The sequence below is a fragment of the Felis catus genome, chromosome B1 (assembly GCF_018350175.1).
Source record: "Felis catus isolate Fca126 chromosome B1, F.catus_Fca126_mat1.0, whole genome shotgun sequence".
Lineage (NCBI taxonomy): Eukaryota > Metazoa > Chordata > Mammalia > Carnivora > Felidae > Felis > Felis catus.
Genome location: NC_058371.1, coordinates 31,766,019 through 31,792,625, shown reverse-complemented (window position 1 = coordinate 31,792,625; position 26,607 = coordinate 31,766,019). Strand labels below are relative to the sequence as shown.

At 36.0% G+C, this 26,607-nt stretch overlaps 1 protein-coding gene across 2 annotated transcripts in view; it reads left to right on the top strand.

The window, feature by feature from the left end:
• The window catches only part of PPP2R2A (protein phosphatase 2 regulatory subunit Balpha), an 84,513-nt gene that overhangs the window by 41,082 nt on the left and 16,824 nt on the right, over window positions 1-26,607 (top strand). For both annotated transcript variants that reach the window (XM_011281440.4, XM_045055361.1), the window contains 2 exons: window positions 8,570-8,667; window positions 25,256-25,421. In XM_011281440.4, coding sequence (XP_011279742.1) covers window positions 8,570-8,667; window positions 25,256-25,421 — 264 coding nt within the window. The remainder of the gene's footprint in view (window positions 1-8,569; window positions 8,668-25,255; window positions 25,422-26,607) is intronic.

The window sequence follows — 26,607 nt, the reverse complement described above, 5'->3', positions numbered from 1 at the left end:
TCTCTGCCCCTCCCAGCTCACTCTCTCTTCCTCTCTCTCTCTCTCTCTCTCTCTCTCTCTCTCTCTCTCTCTCTCTCTCTCTCAGAAGTAAATAGACATTTAAAAAATTTAAAGTAAAATAAAATTTTTGGATTATTTTAGTAGGATGATTTCTGGAACTGACATGAAGTTCCAAGAGAATGAATGCTTTGTGGCTATTGGTATAAATTATGAAATAGTTTTCCAAAATAACAAGATATACTTCTCTACAGTGCAGGTAGAGCAGTTTATATTTTTCCTCTAGTTTAAGAGATAGAAAATGGTGTGTTATTTAAAAATTAATTTGAGGGGCACCTGGGTGTCTCAGTTGGTTAAGCATCAGACTTTGGCTCAAGTCATGATCTAGTGGTTCGTGGGTTCGAGCCCCGCATTGGGCTCTGTGCTGACAGCTCAGAGCCTGGAGCCTGCTTCGGATTCTGTCTCCCCATCTCTTTCTGCCCCTCCCCTGCTCATATTCATTCATATTCATATTTTCTCTCTCTCTCTCAAAAATAAATAAAAAAATTAATTTGAGTGGATATTTTATTATATTTTACCAGTATTGCTCTTCTGTGAATTGTCTTCCCCATGTTGTATGAGCTGTTTTTGGAAATACAGGTATTTTTCTTAGCCACTTGTCTTTAGTTATTTTGTAAAAGTCACATTTTTCTTTCATTATCTATCTATCTATATCTATCTATCTATGCTTCTTCTGATGTATTTATACCCTTCCAGAGATCTAATATACATTTTTCCCCCCTGATGGACTACATACAGAAGGGGTAAAGGATTGGGGAGAGGAAAGGTGATATTTATTTATCAGGCATTGTCATCTTTTTTTTTTTTTAATTTTAGTCAAATAGTGTGTAGTGATAACTCATGACTTAAGAGATTCATCTGTTGTCAGGGTTTTCATGTTAACTCTTACGGTAATGGTTATAGGCATGTTAACCTGGTCTCCCTCCCTGTCTTGAGCTTTGGAAACAAATTCCATAATGCTCTGATTGTTTCATTTATGTTGTGTACAAATCGGATCAAACATGCTTTATATCTTTTTTTTTTTATCTCCATGATATAATGTAAGCAGCATTCTTTCTCAGTACAATTAGATTGTATTTTTTTGTGCTGAGAATGTAAGGTACACATAGACAAACTTTGGAAGGTTGTATACTAAAATCATGGTCTATCAGTAATGGGGTTAAGAGTGATGATTGTCTTTTTTTACAGAGCAGTTTGTGTGATTAAAAGAGTTAAATCCCATTGCAGATCTTACACAAATCATAGTATACATAAATACATCTATACCTGTTTTACAGTTTGCACATGTTTGTTGAAAGACTGTTTAGTTATTATCTACGGTTATCTCTTAGTGATGGGATTTCAGGTTTTTTATTCTTTAAGTTGGTTAAAATGATCACTATATTATTTTTTTTTTAACAAAAACAGAAAACAAATATTTTTATACTTAGGTTCCTGTAAATCTTTTTAAGTATTTTTATTGCAATACTGGTTTTTATCTTTTGCCTTAGAGTTGTAAGATTATCAAGTGGTTAGTTAGAATCGGTGGTTCTTAATCTTTAGCTAATTTTATTGTGGTTAGAGAATGTGGTCTTTAAATTTGAAATTAGAATTCTTTAAGGGACTGTCTGTGGCTCAGTGTATGAGTTTTTTAATTGCATAGCTCTTTGGAAGATACATGTTCTTCTGTATTGGTATAAAGTTCTCTGTATGTGTGTATCAGTTTGATCTTTCAAGTGTGTATACTTTCTCCTCCCCTCCCCCTTCTTCCCTTCTCCCTTTTTTCATCTGTCACGCATGGAGAGGGATGTCAGTCTTCTGCTGTAGTTACAATTTTTGTCAATTCCTTTATTTCTAAAACCCTAAAATATATATAGTAAAAATATGTGGAAAGATTCATGGCTGTTAACGTCTTTAGCTTACTTTTTATCATTATATACATATTATAAACTCTGTCATACTGAATTTCTTTTCACTTAATTTAACCAGTGGTTGGAAGCATTAGTGGCATTTACTAGGCATGGGCCAAGTGTGCTAGCTCTTTGGCAGTTTGCGGGACAATCTTGAACAAGAAAAAATCGTCCCATGGTCTGCATGACTTAGAATATTCTGCCAAATGCTTTTGGTGCTGGAAAAAACTTACTAATATTTTCTAAGCTAAAATCTGTTTTATTTATCACATATTATTTTGCATGGGTTTAATGTATATACTGATGTTTGCTGTGTAAATCAAGGGAACATTGTACTTTGAAATACTAGAATTTTACAAAGAATTCTTCATGATTTTCCAGTCACATCAGCAGTTCAAGGCTGTTGATGTTTTTTGAGTTACCACTATTGTATACCTGTATAAGTCTGCATTGATAACTGATCTATTGTGATTATTCTACATAGAGTGTCATCATGCTCACATTTACATATTGGTGGGGGGCTTTTTTATTTTGTTTTTCAGTATTTTCTACCTTTTTTTTTCTGGGACTGCAGTGATCCACATGGTAGAACACTTGATATTATCTTACAAGTCAGGTCTTTGTTCTTTTTTCCTGCTTTGCTCTTGCTTTTTTTTTTCCTCCCCCCTGTGAGTTCTTGATCTTTCGTACTGCAGTATCTAGTTGGTTAATGCCACCCAGTGTATCTTTCATTTCAGGTAGTGCATTTTTCATTTCTAGGTGTTCCTTGTCTTTTCTCTTACATTTCTCAACATGTTTATAATTCATTCTGTGTTCTGGAGCATATTTACAATAGTTGTTTTAAGGTTCTTGTCTGATAGGGCCTTAATTCCATCATCATTTTTGTCATTTCGGGGCCTTCTGGTTATGGGTCACATATTGCTGCTGCTTTACATAACTGGTGATTTTGGATTAGATGCCAAACGTTGTGAATTTACATTGTTGAGTATTGGGTTTTGTTCTAGCACATAGTTAAGTTGCTTGAGATACATTTGATTCTTTCAAAGTCTGTTTTTAGCTTTGTTAGGACAAATTCAGTCTTTTGTGTTGATGTAGTTCCACTTACTAAGGTGATGCTCTTCTGAAGACTTTACTTGGTGCTTCATTAATTATGAGGTTTCTCTACGCCAGCTGGTAGGGATCCCCTAATAGTTCTGAGCCCTCAAAAGCTTTCTAGTGGTTCTTTTCTAGGCCTTGTGGAGTGTCACCACAAATGCTCAGATTCAGTTTAAAGAACCCAAGTGTCCTCTCTCTTTCTGTGCTCTGCTTCAAATTCCTCCTGATTTCTGTTTTCCATAACCCCCAGTTTCTGTCTCCACAACTAAGTGAGATTGCTGCTCTGTCTGTCTGACTGCTCTGTCTGACTGCCCTGTCCAGAAAGTAAAGGGCGTTAAATATGACTCACTTCTTTCTCTTGTCTAAGGGTTCACAGTCCGACAACATTTTTGTTCCGTTTTCTAGTCCTTCCCAGCAAGAGGATGCGTCCAGATTGTCTTAGTCTCTCCCTCATGGCCAGAAGCAGAAACTAACTCCTAACCCTCATTCTCACCCTCACCCACATGTCAGAGCTAATAATTATTTGCTCACCTAATATATAGTAATTTTTGTTAGTTACTACTATTGATATATACCATCTGTTAGTTTTCTGGCTGTACCCTGTTTTGTTTATTATACCACTTAGGAAATAGGGAAGACAGGTAACAAGAAATGTTGTGCCTGGTGAAATAGAAACAGACCAGTAATACTACTGTTGTCACTCGTACTACCACCAACCACCACTCTGCCCCCAGAAGAAAGCAGTGATTTCAGCTTCCGAGAATGAAACCTGGCTGCCAGTGGTTTACAAAGAAAGGAAAGGGTTGGAAGAAATGAGAATTCCATTTTATGGAATACATTTTAATCCTTGATTTTATAAGATTTAACGAGTCAAAAACATTGTGTATATTAAGTTTTCTTACTAAAAATTTGTGCCTTTTAAGTGCTGTTGCCTGGAATTCGATCTATGCCTAAAATTGCTCTGTGTTGACTTCGGGCATAGTAGGGCAATTGACTGATGTTCTTATAAAAAGATTAACATGGAGTTTTTTCATTGTGAAATAACATTTTATTGGCCATAGGAAATAATCTTTTTTTTTTTTCTTCCTTAAAAGAGGAAGTTTTTGTTCTTTGATTTTTGTTGTTTGTTGCTTTACACTGTTCAGCTAAGCAGTGGCTTGGTTGGCTGTTTCTCAGATTTTCTCTTAGTTCATTGGCTTTTAGCAAGATGAAAAATAACAGACACCAATGTATTAAGAATATCTATAAATGGGGGCACCTGGGTGGCTCAGTCTGTTGAGTGACTGACTTCGGCTCAGGTCATGATCTCATGGTTTGTGAGTTCGAGCCCCGCTTTGAAAGGCTCTGTGCTAACGGCTCGGAGCCTGGAGCCTGCTTTGGATTCTGTGTCTCCCTCTCTCTCTGCCCCTCCCCCACTCATGCTCTGTCTCTGTCTTAGAAATAAATAAACATTAAAAAAAAATTTTTTTAAAGAATATCTATAAATCGAGGGGTGCCTGGGTGCCTCAGTCAATACAGCGTCTGACCTCGGCTCAGGTCATGATCTCACAGTTCATGAGTTCGAGCCCCGCATTGGGCTCTGTGCTCACAGTTCAGAGCCTGGAGCCTGCTTCAGATTCTGTGTCTCCCCCTTTCTTGGCCCCTCCCTCACTTGTACTCTGTCTCTCTCAAAAATAAACAAACGCTAAAAAATAATAATAATAAAGTGTGTATAAATAGAGAAAGTTGTATGCCTTTCACCCAATATTTTCCTTCCTCAGTGATTTACCTCAGTGATTTAAAGTGGGTTGACTTCTATGGTATATAGTATCTTTGGTTCTTGGCCCTTTTTTTTTTTTTTTTTTTTTTTGATAGGCTGGTTGTTAGTTTTGTTTCTAGGATTCCTCGGCCTGTCTCAAGTGTGCCTGTTAAAATTTTGTACCCTTGCTGTGAAGCTGCTTCAGTATTAAGCATTTATGACATCACTTTACTTTGGGGTTCTAGTTGTAAAATAGCCGTTCCTGGGATAAGTGACCATTGTAAGAACAGATGTCGTCTTATTCCTGTTACAGTTTGCACTAAAACACTAGTCTGTTTCTCTTCTTCCCTCCCCTTCTCTTTTCCTCCTCCCTTCTCTCTCTTACATGCACACAGACACACTTCTCTTTTCTTCCCCACCCTGTCACATATTCAGTGACTGCATTATAACCAGCTGTAACCAGTACTATCTTTAGTACCTTGGGGTGTTATAATAAAGCCTACTGTTTTATTACTTGATTCTTGTTCTGTCTTCTGAGGATAACATAGATACAGAATCCTATCACCACCATTCCTATCCCACATCTCTTCAGTACTATTATAATGACCTCCCTGTTGACTTAATCATCTCTAGATTTTTCTCCTGTCCAGGTCACTTTAGAAAGATAAGATTTCTCCCCCACTGGAAATTAAGCACATCTTTCAGCAAGTCCCTCTTGCTTTCCAGTGCTCAACAGGAAGGCTAGTCAGGCTGATTATACTGATCATTGACTTATCCTTTAGTAAGTTACAGCCATAACAGCTCATCTAACTAACAAGAGTTGTAATTTCTTTAATTTAGGTGAACGCAACAGTTTGGGAAAAAGATGAAGTAATTTAAATACTGAGCCAACTCTGCCTGTTATTCCATTGTGTGAACAGGAAAGTGAATCTGGTGTTGGTGTTAGGTGTGAGCATTTCACCAAGTTGAGAGTTCAAAGAGAAGTATTTTTGGTGCAGCATGACTTTGTATGCAAATTAACTAGTTCATCTGGTGCATTAGCCAAAGAAACCATAAGCTAGCAATGCACTGGGGGAAGTTGGCTGAGCTGGACTGACAACAGAAAGAATTTGCGTCTCCAAAGTGATGCTTGTCTGAGTGGTTTGAATTTAAAGGTAATTTTTATGATGTATGGTTTTTAACCTTATTCCCTGATTTTAAAAAGAACCTGACCTTCAGGTAAGAAGTGACTCCATATATTGTGTCTGGTATTGTTAGCTTCTATTTATTTTCTCTCTCAAAGTGTACCCTAATGTACTTTAAGTGCAGGGCTCTTGTATGATTTTAAACCTTCACTACAGAATACAGAGCACCCAATGAATGGCTTTTATGTGTGATTTCTTATTTGGCTCATTGCTTGTGCAACAGTATGTTTAATATTTACATATTAAATATTTAATAATTACATTGTAGCTTTTCCAGCTTTGTTTTATTGCTGATATTTAGTTTTGTGCCGTTGTGATTGGGAAATGTACTTGGTATGATTCAAGGGTTCTTAAATTTGTCATATTCGTTAGGTCTCTTTTTTATGTGCTTTAACTGGGGAATTCTCCTGTGTGTATTTGAAGAAAATGTGTATTCTGTTTTTCTTGGATGGAATGTTTTATATATATACACACATATATATGTGTATATATATATATATATATATATGTACATATTTATATATGAATATATGTATTAGAAAAATATATAAATATATTTTAAAGTATATATTTATATATTTTAGAACCCTGTATTCTTAAGTATGCTTCAAGTAAAAAATGTTGTTGAAAAAGAAAAAAAATAACTGAGGGTACTCACTTAAAGCATGTCAGAGGGGAGGTGGGTGGGGGAATGGATGAAATAGGTGAAGGGGATTAAGAGTACACTTAATCTTGATGAGCAAAGTAGAATGGCTTTTTAAATAATTATGTTTGTCTTTACAGATTAGTCTGATATATTCAGTTTCACACTTTTATGTTACATATACGAACACTAAATTTATTTTTTCCTCCTGATACCGCTGACCACAGTGCGCTTCTGAGATAAGGTGTTTTTTTTTGTTTTTTGTTTTTAATTTTTTTTAACATTTATTTATTATTGAGAGACAGAGAGACACAGAGCGTGAGCATGGGAGGGGTAGGGAGAGGGAGAGACAGAATCTGAAGTAGGCTCCAAGCTCTGAGCCGTCAGCACAGACCCCGACGTGGGGCTCGAACTCACAAACTGCGAGATCATGACCTGAGCCGAAGTCGGTCGCCCAACCAACTGAGCCACCCAGGCACCCCTTGGATAAGGTTTTTAATCTGGAAGTGGGGTGCTGTCCACACCTTCTGAAATTACATGCACATTTTTGTGTGCACTTAAGCATGCAGTTTTTTGGCACGACACGTGTAACTTTTAGTAGGCTCTCAGAGTATTCCAAAAAGGTAAACTGCCTTGGACCTAGACAATGAAGGAAGCAAAGAAAGCTTTCCAAAATCAAGCTGTTCTTGGAAAAATCACTAAAAAGAAAACTATAAAATGGAGTGTTGGACAGGTTATTAGTAAAGATACGTTGGTCAGTAATTTTTTTTTTATAAATTTTTTTTTTCAACGTTTATTTTTGGGACAGAGAGAGACAGAGCATGAACGGGGGAGGGGCAGAGAGAGAGGGAGACACAGAATCAGAAACAGGCTCCAGGCTCTGAGCCATCAGCCCAGAGCCTGAAGCGGGGCTCGAACTCACGGACCGCGAGATCGTGACCTGGCTGAAGTCGGATGCTTAACCGACTGTGCCACCCAGGCGCCCCTGGTCAGTAATTTTTAAAATTGGAGGTGTATAGTGTTCTTTATTATAGCAAATCAACAAATTGTTACAGTGAGCTAATATAGGTCAGAAAATGGCCTTTCTCTTGTAAAAAAAAAAAAAAAAAAGTTTATTTAAATTGCATATGATGAAATCTTTCCTAATTTGGCATAATGCTTTATAGTGAAGAACTTGTTAATAACAGTGGTGAATTTTTCCAGTGTAGTTGCTTTATCTTAATCCCTAATTCTGTAACTTAGATTTTTTCCCTTAGAAAAATGACTCTGGTGTCAATAAGCAAGTGAAATACCCTATAATTTTATTTGAATTTACTGTGAAATTAGCACTGACTTCGGGTGTAACAGGACTGCTTCTAGTAGCCTGTGTGGTGTTTGGGAGCCACAAGAAGAGCTGTGCATATTGACGGTGCATAGCACAAAGTGTTCCTGATATGTGTGTGTTCTGTTTGCAGACTTTTGTTTGAGAGGCCATAATTTGAATTTATTGATTTATGACTGTTAAAATTTCATCTAAAGTTACTTTTACATTTAAAAAATTTCCCCCATTTTAGTTATATCTGCTTTAGTTTCAGAGGCCACCTTTGGGTTCGCATAAAGAAGCTTATCAAAAGTATATAAGAAGGAAAATTATCAAGATAATTATTATAATGTTTAATGGTCCTATTATAAAATGTTTCACAAATTGTTGATTACACTCATGATTTTAGTGAAATACCAGTAAACCACTAGTATTTGAGTATAATTTGTATTCCTGTTACAGTAGATTCATACTGATTTATTCTAGAGAGAATGTGTTTTTGGAGAACTAAAATATTCATGAAAGAACCTTAGATTTACTTATTTCTGATGGTAGGTTCATCTGTAGGCCTGGAATGTGTTAGGAAAAACATGCTAAGTTCTGTGTAAGTTGGGAAAGAAAAACTAAAATCATCTCTTCTTTGTTTTTGTTTCAATTATACAGCAGATATAATTTCTACAGTAGAATTTAATCATTCTGGAGAATTACTAGCAACAGGAGATAAAGGTGGTAGAGTCGTCATCTTTCAGCAGGAGCAGGAGGTAAGTGTTTAAAGTTTAATATATCTAAATTTCAGTTTGCTTTCGGGGCTAGAACTTGTATTGCACTGGAGTATTTCATCAGAGGATTTTGACTTTTTTTTTTTTTTTTCCCTTAATGTTTATCAAGCAGAATATCCCAATGGATAGATGGCTCTGCTTCTCTTAGCTTTGTGTGTGTGTATGTGTGTGTGTGTGTGTGTGTGTGTGTGTGTGTGTGTGTGTGTGTGTTGTTTTGACTATAAAAACACAGCGCTTTGTTAGATTTGGTTAGAGAAAGGAGTGGGAAGTGGTGTTAATTCAAGATTTTAACTGGTTTTGAAGCCTTGGCCCTCATTTTTTTTTCCTCTTAAAAACCCATAAAGCAAAATTGCTTTGATCTCTTCTCAATGCTTAGTTTGCTTTGTGTAATTGGGGGTGGGAGGCTAGTTTAAAGAAAAAGCTGTTGAGTTATTTTGACATCAGTTCATACTAATACTGTTACTGTGGTTTAAATAAAACTGTTTTAAATGACAATTGCATGTATACCCATGTAATGTAATTTATAAGCTCAGTAGTACCCCTTTTCAAGCAGAGTTGATTTGAAAATTGTTTTCCTTTTCTCTTTGAAGAAAGGAATTTCTCATTGCAGACTCTTGAGATTAAAGTGGGTTTTGTTTTGTTTCGGGTACAGCTTAGGCACACTTCTAAATCCGATTGACAAGATTTCTCACTAAAATTTTATGTTAAAATTTGTCACACTAGATTTTCCTTTACTTTCTCTGTCCATGCATAGATCAAAGTTAGACATTATTTAAAATCATCTGTTTTGAAACATCCTGTCCCTGTTTATATATCCAAAAAGAGTTAAAAGTAATGTGCATAAATTGCAGGGTTTTACAAATAGATGTCTAAATCATAACAGAGAGTTAGGTTTTAAAGGATTGTGAAGTTCCTTAAATAAGCAAAGAATCTAGTAATAATACTACTACTTTGCACTTCTATAGCGCCTTTGACCTGAGGATCTCAAAGTGCTTTACAAACACTAATGAATTAATCCTCACAACACCCCAGTGAGGTAGGTAATTTAATTTTAAAAGAAATGATTAATAGTGTCTGATTAGAAGATGCACAAACACTAAATATGTCTCCTTTTATTTATTTATTTATTTTTGGTTGGAAGACAATATGAAAAGACTCCAGCTTTTCTTGACAAAGACTGTTCTTATGGGAAGGGGGGAAGCAAAATCAGTTTTCTGTTCCTAATTTCAAGCAACTAAAATCTTGACCATAGGAATCTTGAAATACTTAGAGTTGAAATGGAACCTTAGATCATTACAGTTTCCCTTTCTATTTACAAATGAGAAAGTTAGGATATTAACAGACCACTTGATTAGTGTGGCAGAACTAACAGCTAGGACTCAAAACTTCTGACCGCCATCTTTTAATATTCTTCGGTGCCTTTCACCTTAGATAACCAAAATATGAATGGTAATTTTGTTATTCAGAAGTTAGAGCTGGCATTCTCTGCCCTTGAGTGGTTTTCTTTGTTTGTTTGGTTTTGGTTTTTTACTGGATGTTAATGACTATCTACAACTTAGCTTTTGTTTTAAAGAAAGGTGTTTGGAGCTTTTGATAAATCTAGTAGGGGTTTGATATACGATAAATTGGAATAAAAGATCTAACACAGGGTTACTGCAACTGCTCGAACGTTTTACTTGTATTGGCAAACAAGGCCCCAGATTTGAGGAATAGGTTTCCTTTGATTCTTTTCTGAAATTCCATTGAAGATTCTAAAGTGCTAATATTTAAGATACATACCCTTATAACAAGGAATGAGCAAAATGACTTTTTGAGAAGGATCATTGGTACCAAAAAAGGACTTCCTTTTTCACATGTATCTGACCTTCTTAACTGCATTTAAGAATTCAAGATAGATGCATTATCTAGAACCTCAGGTTAGTAGTGTATCTTGAGAATTACTTAGTACAAGTATCAGTATGTTTTAAGCGATGGATTAAATAGTGATGAGGTAATAATTTACTTCTTCCTTCAAAACTTTATCTTGTTAATATTAATTTGGTGCCTGTTACCTAATTTATTTTCCACGTGTTTAAGCCCTGTCTTATATGGAGCGTGTAGTATAGGGCTGTCTTCAGGACACTCACTGCCTACGTCACTGATAATGTCTGTGCCTTACGTCTAGAGGCACCTTTATATCAGCACCTAATATATTTAGATTAGATTTTTATGAATCCACATCTGTTACATCTGTAAAATAGTGTTCTAGTTTGGAAAGTGGGAGAGAACTTAAAGATGGTCTTTTTCTAGTTTTTAGATAATCCCAGAAAAGGTTTCTATCAAAAGGTTGTATTGCTTAGTTTAATAGCAGAGCTCTAGAATTAGAACTTAGATCTCTGAATTTCAGTCCAGCTTCTTCTAACAGTTACAGCTATTAAACATACATTCCAGGGAGCACTGGTGCCTGTCCAGTGAGCCTGTCTCAGTGTCTGATAATGATGCCAGCTCCGTGTACAAAACAGTGGCATTTGCATTCTCGTGGCTTTATCTTCTCACTGGGTGGCTGGCGGGGTTCCTTTCTAAACTTCACTTGACTGGCACGGCAGACTGACACCTTTAACTCACCGTTGTGTCTCACTTCTTTTACCCTTCAAGTGTGGCTGATCCCCTTCCTGTCATCCTGTCGGGTACCTCTTGCTGCCTGTCCATCTGTTCCACAGTCAAAGAAACTGGGTAGTCATTTAGAGGGCTGTCATTCAGTTCGAGTGTATTTCACCCTGGTGATGCTAAAACATTTTTTGCTGTCATTTAATACTATTTTTATAACTAATACGTTCCTGTAGTTTTCTGTTTGACAGAATCTCTGTGATAGAAGCAGGTCGCGTAGGGAAATTAAGGCCCAAGGGTAAGGTGATTTCCATGAGGCATTCCACTTGTCCTGTGGTCAGTGAGTGTTGATACCCAGTCCAATGTTTATAGCATGTCCTAAAGTAGGTGAACAATCTTACTGTTTTCATAACTTTTATGTAATAGCTTTTGACAACAAAGTAGATGGCGGGATATATTCTTGTTGATAATGAAAATATTAATAGTTTTTCTTGGGAGATTCCAAGTAACTGTTAGACTAGGTGGTGTTGGTGTTCTGTATTTTGTAAAGGATCTTTCGTTTTATGGGTATTCAAATTAGGTGGGCGGCAGTTGTTGAAATTGCTGATTTTTCTTTTGACTTTGGATTGCTCAGACCTTCACTTTTCTCTGAGGCTTTCTGATTGATATAGGTTAAAGTGTGTGTAGGGGGGAGATTTTTTTTTTTTAAGGGACAATTAAGGAGAAAGGTGAGAAGGGAGATGTTCCTTTTTTACATTTCTTCCTAGATTATCATATAGAGCCTTTGTTTTCTGTGTTCTAGGAGTGCTAGTAACTTTCTAGGCTTTTTCTCATTTTTTGGTTGTTCTTAACGTGGCATTCCCAAAACTCCTTAACAAGATATAGAAGAAATCTTAGAAATCATGTTTATCACAAAAGATGGGTAGGGGGTTAGGACATCTGGGTGATTCGATTGTTAAGCTTGATGTCGGCTCAAGGACATGATCTCACAGTTGTGAGATCAAGCCCCCTGTGTCAGGCTCCATGCCGAGCATGGATGGAGCCTGCTCTTTAAATTCTCTCCCTCTCCTCGTCCCCTTTTTGTGTGCCTGCACTCTCAACTCTCCCTCTCTCTCCCTCTCCAATAAAAAAAAAAAAAAAATGGGTAGGGGTTTAATATGTATTTTCTTGGTAAATTATTTGGAAAGACTAGAATGGAGCTCAAAATCACCAAGATGTTGTTAAGGGCGCCCAAGTGGCTCAGTCAGTGGAGCATCCAGCTCCTGAATTCGGCTCAGGTCATGAGGTTCATCAGGTTGAGCCCCACGTGGGGCTCTGTGCTGACAGTACAGAACCTGCTTGGGATTGTCTCTCTCTCTCTGCCCCTCCCCCACTTGCTCTTTCTCTCTCTCAAAATAAATAAACTTAAAAAAACAACAAGATTTGTTTTTAACAGATTCGGTATCATCCATACAAAGGGGTTGTTGATTTACTTTGATGTTTAAGTGAAGAGAGAACCCACTTTTCTAGGGTGATGTGGCAGCATTCGCTTTACATAGTATTTACTGAGCAGCAACCAGAGCAGCAGATTTAGCGGCGTTGGTGAGAAATGGTCGAAGGAGCCACGTCTGTGTAGCCAGGAGAAGAGACTGTGCAGAGTCTTGATATTTAGGGATTTATGCGGGAAGAATTGATTAGTTTCTTTTGTATATGGAAATAAATACACAAGATCTGGATGCCCATCTGTCAGGAGTATTATAGAAAGAATACATGAGAAGTTCAAGAAAATCCAGTGTGGTTTATGCTAAATCAAAGTATCTATAAAATAAGGTTTCTTCTCTTAGCTACCGGGCTTAACTGTCTTCATTTTTCATTCACTCTTTGATCTAAGTTTTGTGTTTTTCAAAGAATAAAATGTTAGAATCGCCTGGGAACATGCATTTCAAATGCAGATTACTGGACTGTGTCTCAAACCCACTAAATCAGAATGTCTGGAGGCCCGAGATCCCACTTTTACTTTTTTTAAAAGTCCTTTGGGGACCTCACTTGATAGAAAATGTCGAATTGAAATTCTCTGCATTCCAGTACCAGGATAAGGATAAAAGCTCCATAATACAGCTTCAAGTTTATATCTAAAAATACATTTAAACAGATAGATCTTAAATGTATTTAAGATACATTAAATGTAAATACCTTTAAGATAGATCACATGATACATACAGAAAAATGCACAGAAGAATCACAAGTGTACAGTTCTATAAATTTTCACAAAACAAACACACTTGTGTAATTCTTCCCTGGATCAAGAAATGGGATATTACTGGCACTTTAGAAGCCTTCTTTGTCCTTCCTGTTACTACTACCCTCCTCTACCAGAGATAACTGTGAAATTTGCTTTGCCCATATTGAGCTTTATTTGTATATGGTGCATTCACAGAAACTAAGTGCTAAAATGTATAAGCTTTTGCAGGGGTTCTCAACCTTTGGTGTCATGGATTTCGTCAGTAGCCTGGTCAGTTCTGTGGACTTCTCAGAATGTTTTAATTGTATATAATAACATAGGATTAGGAAGGAAACTATATTGAAAAATACGTTTCAAAGTGTTTTTAAAAACACTTATTACTGAGTAATAAATGTTTTTTTGTGGGGTGCCTGGGTGGCTCAATCAAGTGTCTGACTTCAGCTCAAGTCATGATCTCACGGTTTGTGAGTTCGAGCCCCGCGTTGGGCTCTGTGCTGACAGCTCAGATCCTGGAGCCTGCTTCGGATTCTGTCTCCCTCTCTCTCTGCCCCTCCCCCACTCATGCTCTGTCTCTCAAAAATAAATAAACATAAAAATATTTTAAAAATTGAAAAAGTAAATAAAATTAAAAACAAAAGTTTTTGTGGGTAACAACTGGGGTGTGATTTAAAAACATGTCATGTCTATAGTGACAAAGTGATGGATGCTGCTAATATGGTGTTTTATCACCTATATCCATAAATGAAAGAAATGCTGAATTTCAGCTAGACATTAGTAGGAAAAAATATTTAAATTTCCACCACATCCAGGTTCACAAAATCCCTGGGTTTCATCCATGGATAGGTAGTATATGAGCCCCAAATTTACAGCCCCTGGTAAAGCAGTCTCTTTTTACCAATAAAAAGACTGGGGTCCCAGACAATAGGTTTAATCATCCAAAGTCATACACTTTAATAAAGAGATGAACCCTTAATTCTAGAATCCACATGTCTTGTTTCTCTGCCACAGTCGCAAAATCTTATTTAATCTTCACAGCAAAATAATGAAGATGTGTGCACACCTCCTGTGTTTCAATTTATTACCAATTTATGGATGAATTGAGATTAGAGAAGATAACTTTTCTACGATCACATAGCTAGTGAAGTCGGTAATAGTTAATTTCTGTATAAATTGGAATGAATATCCACAGAGCTGCATATTGTTTAACATATGAAAAAAAATCTGACTTCTCTAAGTAATGAGCCTAAGTGATACAAGTCACACAGGAAAATCAGTTTCATTACTTTATCGTAATGGGGAAAATACTTGATCTTGACTTTTTAATAGTAGCCAATAACGAATGATGTCTTCTCTGTGGTAGGCTTAAGGAGGGAAAAGTTAGAGTTTGGATTGAGAGTTTAAATACCTCATTTCTGTTTGTTCATGAATTCATCCAGCCACCTCTCTTGTTCAGCCGTCTATTGTCCACATTTCTATCCAACCAGCTGTCAAACACATGTCACCTACCTACTAATCTTTTGAGGTTCCAGCTCAAAGAATTCAAAATTCAAAAGAATTATATTTTCCAGAAGTGAAGTATCAGTTTAAAGTACCATTTCTGATTGCTAAGCGTTATTAGTATGAATGTCACTAAACAACTGTTAGACAAAGTAGGATTCCTCTAAATGTTATTTTTCCTAACACTGGATGAGATCTTGAAAGGATGTTTTTGACATATTAAAGTAATTTTTTCACTTTACCTGTTGCCCAGAAATTTGAATTGTCCATATTTCTTATATTGTCCCCCCAGAATCCAAACAACAAAAAACAGATCCAAATCTGTGAAACTAATAATACCCAGGAATTTTAGAATTTACTTTTTTTTCTCTCTGCCATCTTCTCAACCTCACACATACAACACTTCTTAATTGTATTTTTCTCACAAGTAATTTCTCCCTCTTAATTAAAAACATCATATTCACTGTAGATAATTTAGGAGACATGGACAGGGGGCAAGAAAGTACCTATAACTCCACCAAACAAAACCCAACACTTTTGGTGTGTATTAAAGATTTGTCTTTCTAAAATGAGATTATATTTAGGGTGGTATGTTATTTTTCCTCACATACTGTATGTAAAGACATTTCATGTTGTTAAAGATTCTAAATCCTCATCTTTAATGATTACATGATACTCCATTACAGACATGTACTGAAGTTTATTTAATGTAATCTCTGTTGCTAGAGATTACCTAGATTGTTTATTTCTTGCTTTCTGATCTTTTTTTTTTCTTTTTCTGTTATGAATAACACTATAAAAACATTCTTGTAGTTGAAACTTTGAAGCACCTATTACTTCTTTAGAACCTTCTAGAAGTTAAGTAGCTGGATCTAAGGTTGTGAGCATTTTTATATTGGCCAATTCTCTTCCAGTAAACTTTACGAATTTATACTTGAACCAAAAATTTCTAAATACAGAGAAGAAATAAAATCGACAAATTGGTGATTAAAAAAGGTATTTTTACTGGATTTTAGTTTTACCTAAACTTTTGATACTTCCAGTAATTAAAATTGTTTCCTCTATGTCCTGTTTTTCTGATGGTGTATTTAATAAATTGATTTGTTATAGGCCATGTATTGTGAGGAGAGTAAGTTCTTTCAGGAGGCTGTTTCTCAGTTTTGTAGATTGGCTGCCTTTAAGTTTCGTTTACTTTTTCTGTTTGTGTTTGCTGATTGCCTGCCTCTAAATTATTTAGACATTTACCCATATTTCATATTTTCCCATTTCAATTCAATATCTGATTGAAATTTATTACTCTGCTTTATGTAATTTAGAGATCGTCCCCTCCTCTACCTTCCCTCCCCACCCCCAAACTGACAGGCAGGTTATTCCAACATACATACTGATAATCTTTTTACAATGACTATTTTAAATGCATCTGTATCAGACAGAACATTATTTTATAGAGTTATATCTAGTCTTTACTGTATTTTACTTTTTCAGTACCTTAAGTGTGTTGAACTAATCTTTTTTATTTTTTCCATATTGTAATTGAATTGTATATACAGGTTTCAGAATTTATTGAAGTTGGTTTCTTTCTCAAATAACTCCTTTTGCTCTTTTCAAAATAAATAACTTGGTCAGAATACAGGGTGTTGCAGGTTTCCTAATTTGAGAAACTAACATTCGGCTTTTTGGATTGCAGGCCATTGTATGTTTAGCCATATCATGTTGTGTCTAAATAATGTGGATCGATTGGACATTAAAGATGTGGGATCCATCTGCTGTTGGTTAAGCAGTCCAACTCTTGATTTCGGCTGAGGTCATGATCTCACGGTTTGTGAGATTGAGCTGAGCCTCGTGTCATCACAGAGCCTACTTGGGATTCATTTTCTCTCTCTCTCTCTCTCTCTCTCTCTCTCTCTCTCTCTCTCTCTCTCTCTCTCTCTCTCTCAAAATAAACAAACATTCAGAATCATTTCATCTCATGAATAAAGACCAGTCTGTGTGTTAATCTTGTTTAGAGAGGAAACCAACTCCATAAGAGTCTAAGTTGTCTAAAGTGTGTGTTGCTTAGTATAGTATATAATAGGCATTCAGCGAAGGGGCACAACTTACTATTTAATAAGAGCTGAAAAATCTTGAAATATTCCACCACCATCATTGTGATCAGAAAATGATAGAAATTTCTTTTTTTGTTGTTGTTTTCTGTTTACATCGATTGTGTTTTATCTTGCTTTATTCTAGAAAGTTCCATATATTTGCATTGATAGTGGTTTGTTAATCAGATACGAATTGATTTTGTTTTCTACCATTTCACTTGATTTGATGGATATTGAGGTTGTTTATGCATTAAGTTGTTCATACATCTTTGCAGGCATGGTTTTCCATGAGGTTATACTTTTGAAGTGGAATTGTTGAATATCTACATTTTTTAAGGCTTTCAATAAGTATTGACAAATTAGCCTCCAGAGAAGCTGTGTAAATATTTATACTTCTTCTGGTAGTATATGACTTGAACCATATTCTCATCATTAAAACGATGGTCATTATCACATTTTTTATTCGTCTAAGGACCAAACATTCTTCAATTTTGATTACTAACAATAATGAGCAGTTCTACATATATTTACTGACCATGTTTTATATAAATTGCCAACTTTTGACCTTTGTCATCTTTCAAGGAAAGGTATTGATATTTTTTTATAGTGATTTTTTTTTTTTATTTAAAAAAATTTTTTGTTTTTTACATTTAGAGACAGAGCACAAGTGGGGGAGGGGCAGAGAGAGAAGGAGACACAGAATCCGAAGCAGGCTCTAGTTTCTGAGCAAGTGGTCAGCACAGAGCCCGATGCGGAGCTTGAACCCACAAACCACGAGATCGTGACCTGAGCGGAAATTGGACGCTCAACCAACAGAGCCACCCACGCTCCCCTTTCATAGTGATTTTTAAGGACCTTTTATAATACATCATAATACATCTTATATAATACATAATTTTCTGGCCTATACTAGCCATCTTGTTAGCTGTCAGTCTTTCTCTGCTGTTTACTTTTGTCTTTATAGTAAGAAGTTCTTTTTCACTTTAAAATATATAGAAATTCACCATTGTACTTACCTTTTGTTGCTTTTGTTTATTTTTGAGCATTTAATTGCTCCCTCTGGAGTTTACGTGTGTATAAGAAACAAAGTTCCAATCTTCTTTCCAAATGGTTGGTTGGTTCTAACACCATTGAATATTATGGTTTTATATTTTGTTTTGGTTTGTTTAAACCTCAAGGGCATACTTGAGTTCATGAGCTCCAAACCTGTGCACATAGGCAGGCAGGTGCACATACACTGCTTCTCACATGCTTTCATGTACCTTTCCCTGTAGATAACAATAGAGGTAGATTCATCTGTCCCTATAGGTAACGATTTAAATGTGTTCTTATAATATATATTTTGTTTTTGTGTGCTGTATTATTAATTAACTGTGGTAAAATATCATATAAGGTGGAACTTCTCAACCGTTTTCCAAGTCTGCAATACAGCATTACCAACCATGTATACAATGCTGTATAACAGATTGCTAGACAACCCCCCCATGCAGCCCCTCCCCCCACCAATCCTGCATAACTGAAACACTATACCCGCTGAACAACAACTTCCTACCCTCTTCCTCCTCCTAGCCCCTGGCAACCAGCATTCTAACTTGCTGTTTCTATGAAGTTGGCTACTTTAGATACCTCATGTAAGTGGAATCATGGAGTATTTATCATTTTCTGACTGGCTTGTTTGATTTAGCTTAATCTCTTCATGGTTCATCCATATAGTGGCATAAGATAGGCTTTTTTTTAAGACTAATATTCGTGTGTGTTTGTATGTCACATTTTTCTTTATTCATGTATCCATCACTGGACATTTAGTTTGCTTCTACTATTAGTTTGCTATTCACATAGCTATTGTGAATAATCTCTTTGAGATCCTGTTTTAATTCTTTCAAATATATCCTGAAAAGTGCAATTGCTGAATCACAGGGTAGTTCTATTTTGAGGAACCCACATACTGTTTTCAAAGTGGCTGCACCTTTTGTGTGCCACATTTTTTTACACTGTATTGAAATAATACACAAAAGCATACAAAGCATTAGTACATTATCACATAGCAGACATCTAGGTCAAGAAATAGAACTTTCCACCCTTCCACATAACCCTTCTCATTCCCCTTCCAAGTCATTAATTTCTCCTTTCTCCCCTTAAAGAAAAGTCTATTTATAAGCCTGATTTCTAACAACTGAGTTTGATCTGTACTTTTAGAACCTTCCATAAATGGAATCATAATAAGGGTGTATCTGGCCTTTTTGCTCAATACTACGTTTGTGTGTATATAATTTGCTCATGTTCATTGCTATGTAATGAATGTTCTTTTGTGTTGCTTTACTACAATTTATCTGTTGTGTTGGAGGTGCAAACATTTTGGTTGTTTCAGTTTGTGGCTATTAAGAATAATACGTCTATGAGCGTTATTTTTTGTTATTGTTTGTTTTTTTTGTTTTGTTTTCATATTTTCTTTATTGAAAATATTGAAAATATATAATATTGAAAATATTGAAAATATATAAATACACTAAAAAGAACCTCAAATCCATATATATATTTGAACTTATCAGTCTGATATTTTTTCTTCATAATTATATGCAATTAAGGCAGAATTTGTTTAAAAATTTTTGGAGACACCTTTATATGAAGAACAAATTTGTTCTATAGAAAATAATGTAGAGGATGTTTACAACTCAGAGAGTCTGAAAATAGACATTTCAATAAAACTGGCTATTTTATTCAATCACAGGAATGACATTGGAAATATAGCAAAGATCACATTGAAAATTACGAGGGAATTAGACACTAATAAAAATGCTCCAAAAGATAATTGTTTTAAGATGTTGGTGATATAAGGAAGGGGTGGGAAGGAAAAGGTGGACTTGAATAAGTTAGTTAAGCAGAGTGATTAGTAGTTACATAATAACTGCAACTCAGGGATACATTAGAAACTAAAATGTTACTAGAAATACAAGTTTTTAAAAGTAGTGTGTTACTAAAAATATGACAATGTGCATGGTGGATGCCTGAAACTCACCCAATTAACATTTTAAAGTATAATTTAAGGCCATTTTTACTTTTATTTTGAGAGTGAAAGGTGTTGAATAGTTAGGTGGGCAGAACAATTTCATCACTACTGGAGATTGATTTTCACTTCAGTAATCAAGAGAAAGGAATTTAAATTTTGCTGTCCTTAATTGATGTAGTATTTAGAATTATAAGCAGTACAAAGAGAAGGCTTGTTTTTCACAAACAGCTTGATTGGTAGAAGATTCCTTTCTTTTTTTTTTTAAAGCAGTGCTATTTTACCAGTTGGATAAATTGTCTCTATCCAACTATTGACTACAACCTCCCACATTGACCAGGATTTCCTTTATAATTTTGATTGATTCCTGGAATAGGAAAGACCATATTCCTCATAGTAGTTTGCGACTTTCTCTTCTGTTCTCCATACTATACAATGTGACTAATGATAACCAATGAGTTTTTATATGATAAATAAGTTATATTCACTTATGTTGGTATCTAAAATTTTTTAAAAATATTAATTTGGACGGATTTTTACTATTTCGACAAGCACTATTTTTATTTTTTGGTATTTTCATTTAATTTATTTTTTTAAATTTACATCCAAGTTAGTTAGCATATAGTGCAACAGTGGTTTCAGGAGTGATTCCTTAATGCCCCTTACTCATTTAGCCCTTCCACCCTCCCACAACCCCTCCTGTAACCCTCTCTTTGTTCTCCATATTTAAGAGTCTCTTATGTTTTTTTCCCCCTCCCTGTTTTTATGTTATGTTTGCTTCCCGTCCCTTATATCCATCTGTTTTGTATCTTAAAAGTCCTCATATGAGTGAAGTCTTATGATATTTGTCTTCTCTAATTTCGCTTAGCATAATAATACCCTCCAGTTCCAACCACGTAGTTGCAAATGACAAGATTTCATTCTTTTTGATTGTCGAGTAATACTCCATTTGTGTGTGTGTGTGTGTGTGCGCGCGCGCGCACGCACGCACCACATCTTTATCCATTCATCCATCAGTGGACATTTGGGCTCTTTCCATACTTTGGCTGTTGTTGATAGTGCTGCTATAAACATGGGGGTGCATGTGTCCCTTCGAAACAGCACACCTGTATCCCTTGGATAAATACCTAGTAGTGCAATTGCTGGGTTGTAGGGTAGTTCTATTTTTAATTTTTTGAGGAACCTCCATACTGTTTTCCAGAGTGGCTCTGTCAGTTTGCATTCCCACCAATAGTGCAAAAGGGTTTCTCTTTCTCCGCATCCTTGCCAACATCTGTTGTTGCCTGAGTTGTTAATGTTAGCCATTCTGACTGGTGTGAGGTGGTACCTCATTGTGGTTTTGATTTGTATTTCCCTGATGATGAGTAACGTTGAGCATTTTTTCATGTGTCGGTTGACCATCTGGATGTCTTCTTTGGAGAAGTGTCTGTTCATGACGTCTTTTGCCCATTTCTTCACTGGATTATTTGTGGGTTTTTGGGTGTTGAGTTTGATGAGTTCTTTATAGATTTTGGATACTAACCCTTTATCCGATATGTTGTTTGCAAATATCTTCTCCCATTCTATCGCCTTTTAGTTTTGCTGAACATTCTTGATCATGTTTTTTGGTCCACATAGTCATGCATGAAATTACTATGTCATGAGGTGGACAGCACAATAAAAAGTGGTTTGCCGATTTTATCCTCATGTACAGTACATGAAAATTCTGGTTGTTCACGTCTTTGCCAATATTTTATTATCGATCTTTTTAAATTTTCAAATATTTTGGAGATTTTGTGTATGTCATATTATACTTTTTTTAACACTGATTGATCATCTTTTAATGCGTTTATTGGTCATTTGGATATTATCTTTTGTGAAGTGCATGTTTCCTACTTGGGTAGGAGCCGAAATCAAGAGTCCCCTTTACTCTTTAAATTTTTAAATTTAAAATTTTTAAATTTTTAAAACGACATTCTTTGATGCATTCTTGTTCAAGTGTCACAGTGTTGAGGACAGGGGGATTATGTTTCCTTTTCTTTATATTTGCTCAAAGTACTTAGTTCATACTTGCTCACAGGCATGATCATTATAATAATGTAAACATCCCTCCCCAAGTTTTAGGGGAAATCTCACTGCTCACTAAAGATTCAGCTCTCTGGAATCCACTAAGTCAGTTTCTGTGCATGCATCTGTTTTATGGCCTCTTCTGTGTGTTACTGCTGCTGTCATCTCTGCTGTTATTCTTTGTTCTTGTTGATTTGTCTTTAAAAATTCTTCTATGTAGGGACCTGGGTGGCTCAGTACGTTAAGCATCAGACATTCAGTTTCAGCTCAGGTCATGATCTTGGCGGTTTGTGAATTCAAGTCCTGTCTCCCTCTCTTTCTGCCCCTCCACTGCTTGCGTGTGCATGCCCACATAGTCTTTCGCTCACTCACTCCCTCTCTCTCTCTCTCTCTCTCTCTCTCACACACACACACACACACACACACACAAAATAAATAATTAAAAAATTGTTTTACTGTAATTTTAGTGGAGTTTCGGGAATATGGTTGTTAAGACGTGAGCCCAGCCTGCCATGTTTAACTTTGTAGACATAACTTTCTTCTTGTGTGATGTAGTTTTTATTTGCCTGTTGTAAAGAAAAAATGCTTCTTGAAATCCATTAAGACTGCCAGTCATCTCCATGATTTTGTTTTTGTATCATGTAATCATGTTTAGACCCATGTAATAATTACTGAGTCTTTAGGATGATGGGGTTTTTTTTCCTGTTTTAGAAGATATGTTTGTGCTTTTCTTATCATTTTATATATTGTGACCCATAGAGACCCAGTTTTTGCATATAGAAGTGTATGTGTTTGCCCTTGGTTCTCTATATTGCTTACCTGAATTAAATGGACCTTATTTCTGCTTTTTAAAAAAATTATTTTTTTATAACTCTTTTTAATGTTTATTTTTGAGAGAGAGAGAGAGAGCACACACACACACACACACACACACACAAGTCGGGGAGGGGCAGAGAGAGGGGGAGACAGAGAATCCAAAGCAGGTTCCTGCTTTGATTGGGGCTCAGGCTCAAAAACCGCGAGATCATGACCTGTGCCGAAGTCGGACATGACTGATCGACCCAGGTGCCCTAATTTCTATTTTTGACTAAAGTTTCACATACACAAGTTACTTGAAGGTAGAGAATCTGTGTTATTAAATCTCTCTATTGTAGGTAGTAGGAAACATCTGCACTTCACTTGCTCAAGTTCAAAACACATTCATATTAAAAATTGAATTGCTGTGGGGCACCTGGGTGGCTTGGTCAGTTAAGCGTCCGACTTCAGCTCAGGTCATGATCTCCTGGTCCGTGAGTTTGAGCCCCATATCAGGCTCTGTGCTGACAGCTCAGAGCCTGGAGCCTGCTTCAGATTCTGCATCTCCCTCTCTCTGCCCCTCCTCTGCTCACGCGCTCTGTCTCTCTTGTCTCTCTCTCTCTCTCTCTCTCTCTCTCTCTCTCTCTCTCTCTCTCTCTCTGTCTCAAAAATAAAAATAAAACATTTAAAAAAAATTGAATTGCTATGATAGTTTTTTTGGAGAGTAACGTGACAGACCTTTTGAAACAGTAATTTTAGATAGAAGATGTATGTTTTTTTCTGAAGTGATATTAGCATATACTTATTTAATGGATTGGGTTATCTGATTTGGTGTAAGGTTGTGGTAATGAGATCAAGGTTCTAATCCCCATGTGGATTATATATGCCCTGCATTCTTAATATTGGCAAACTCAGTAATAATTAATACTGCTACTGGAGGGTACAAAGACAGCTGTAACCGTGAATGATCGATCCAGGTAATCAAGCTACCAGAAAAAAACAACCCAAAACAGGCTTTTAAGATGTTGATTCAAGGGGTGCCTGGGTGGCTCAGTCACTTAAACCTCCGACTTCAGCTCAGGTCATGATCCTTGTGGTTTGTGAGTTTGAGCCCTGCGTTGCTGTGCTGACAGCTCAGAGCCTGGAGGCTGCTTAAGGTTCTGTGTCTCCCTCCCTCTCTGCTTCTCTCTCTCCTCTCTCTCTCTCTCTCTCTCTCTCTCTCTCTCTCTCTCTCTCTCTGTCTCTCTCTCACAAATAAACATTAAAAAAAATTTTTTTTTAAAGAAGACCTATGTCCTAATTAAAAAAAAAAAGATTCAATAAGGTTTTCTTTCTGTATGGAGAATAATAACCAATGAGCCATTCTTAGATAATCTTAAACATTTCACTTGATAATTCTGTTTTACCTTAAAATAGTTGACTATCAGTAATATCGTTCCTGTGAACTATTTTCCCATAGGTTCTTCTTTGAACTAAACTTTCAGTGTTTTTGATGGAAAGATTTTTAATCATGTGATAATAGGTTAAAAGATAAAATTCTGAACATGGTTATAACTCTGACTTTTTCTAAGGTGTTAGTGTTAACTAAAGAAGTTCACCAGCAGTCTCTTTATCCAGTAGCTTAAACCATATTCACTCACTGATACTAAATGAAATAAATCATCGGTGTGTGCTAGGCTTATACATATAAGAAGGCTAATTTAAGGAGCGTAAACAATTGTTGATGGGTTTGTGGGGAGTGGTTTGCTGGTTAATGCTGAATGTGGACTTAGTAACAGAGCTATGTGACAGTGGTCTTAGGGTGGGAGTTGTGGTGGCCATGACATTGATGAGAGCTCTTAATGAGTTTTTTAGTGGTGAAATGACCTAAAGGCAGGCATGAGAAAGAAGAGGAGGAGGAAAATAATGCATCATATTAAATAACTGAGGATTGACCCTAAAGTGGGCAGAGAAAGAAAGTGTGCCTCAGCCAGCTGATTCTGATAAGCTTTTATTTACTTTTCCCTTTTTGGATGAGCTCCCTCATTAAGGATGCTTAGATTTTTTTTTTTTTTAACCAGTAGTCCTTTATTATTTACTAAATAACGGTAAATTAGTAATCAGATTGATCCGTACCCTTTTCCAATTATATTGGGCTTAATTATTAGTCTTTAGCTTTTCCTTTTTGGTGAAGCTGTTTTATTTATTCCTTGAAGACCTTAAACATGAAACGCAATTGTATTTAAGATGCAGATAATTAACCAGAATTTTGCAAGGTCTGTTGGAATTGATTACATGTTTGATTATTTTTTGAAATATTTCTCAACAATCGTCCAAATATTTTTGTTTCCATTTTAGAACAAAATCCAGTCTCATAGCAGAGGAGAATATAATGTTTACAGCACCTTTCAGAGCCATGAACCAGAGTTTGACTACTTGAAAAGTTTAGAAATAGAAGAAAAGATCAACAAAATTAGGTGGTTACCCCAGAAAAATGCTGCTCAGTTTTTATTGTCTACCAATGGTAAGTGTTAAAATTTTTTCCTTTTATATGCCCACTGTGTACACCTATTCTGTAGGATACTTTCACCTTTACAAAGTAGAATAATTCAGAGATTTCTGCAAATAGACACTTGGAAATATGTCTTCCCACATGGAATGTGTAAATTCATTTTTGTCTTCCCTTTTGTATTCTCTTTTAGTTTCTCTAAATTCCATGAAAGAGATCCTTTAGGTGTCAGTTTTCTTTTAGTACACACACAGTCTGTAGGGAAGAAAAAAAAAGACTTTACTATTAGATTTAGATCAGGTACCGTTTGTGCCACTTCTTGGCTTAAGTAGCCTTGAGCAGATCATAATAGTTGAGTCAGATTTTCTTCATGGGCAAACTGGAGATAGGAGTATCTATGTTACAGTATCATTATGAGTAGTAAATGTGATAACTCTTAGTGTGCATAGTGAGTGCTCGTTAAAGTGTGCCTAAGCTCTCCAAAGAGTATTTCAGTATAAATACACACTATCTGTCAAAGGATGGTCTCCATTCCAGGATACTTTTTGGGAGAGCACTCTTTCTACTTGATACTTGTTCTTTAAGGACACGAACTGGAATCGACATACTGCCTTCTTCCCAGCAAGCCTCATGGATGGAAGAAGATTCTTCTTACACCATTTTGTTTGCTCGAGAAAAGTTATTAACTAAGAATTAGAATTATGTAATGACTACCAGAATTTAAGAATATCTCTTTTTGTTCTTCTAAATTTTTTTTATATAAGTTGTTGTGACTTGGTTTATCCTTGGGGGCTTGGGTCTGAAGAGAATCGTTAAGAGTGATTGAGGGGGGGTACATCCAGGTTCTAGTTAGCCATTGTCTGTGAAAATTTAAATTAAAACTTTCTTGAGGCTGTATAAGGCACTATTAATGAAATTAGATTTTAGTACCTAGACCTTACTGTCCTTTCCCATTTGCAGATGATAAAGTCAAGAGACTTCTGGGGTGATGTGGTGGAGATTACTGAGTGACCCTTTCATCCAATTTAGGCTTTATCACCCACTGTATCAAGTTCTTAGAAATACATTCCATAAAATGATGCCATTAGCTGACACCATAAATGTTTGCTGCTTCTTAGGTGACCACTTTTCGGATCGTCAAAGCTCTCCCCAACCAGCACGTTGAAACCCTCTACCCCATCTCTTCTCATATAAACTGCAT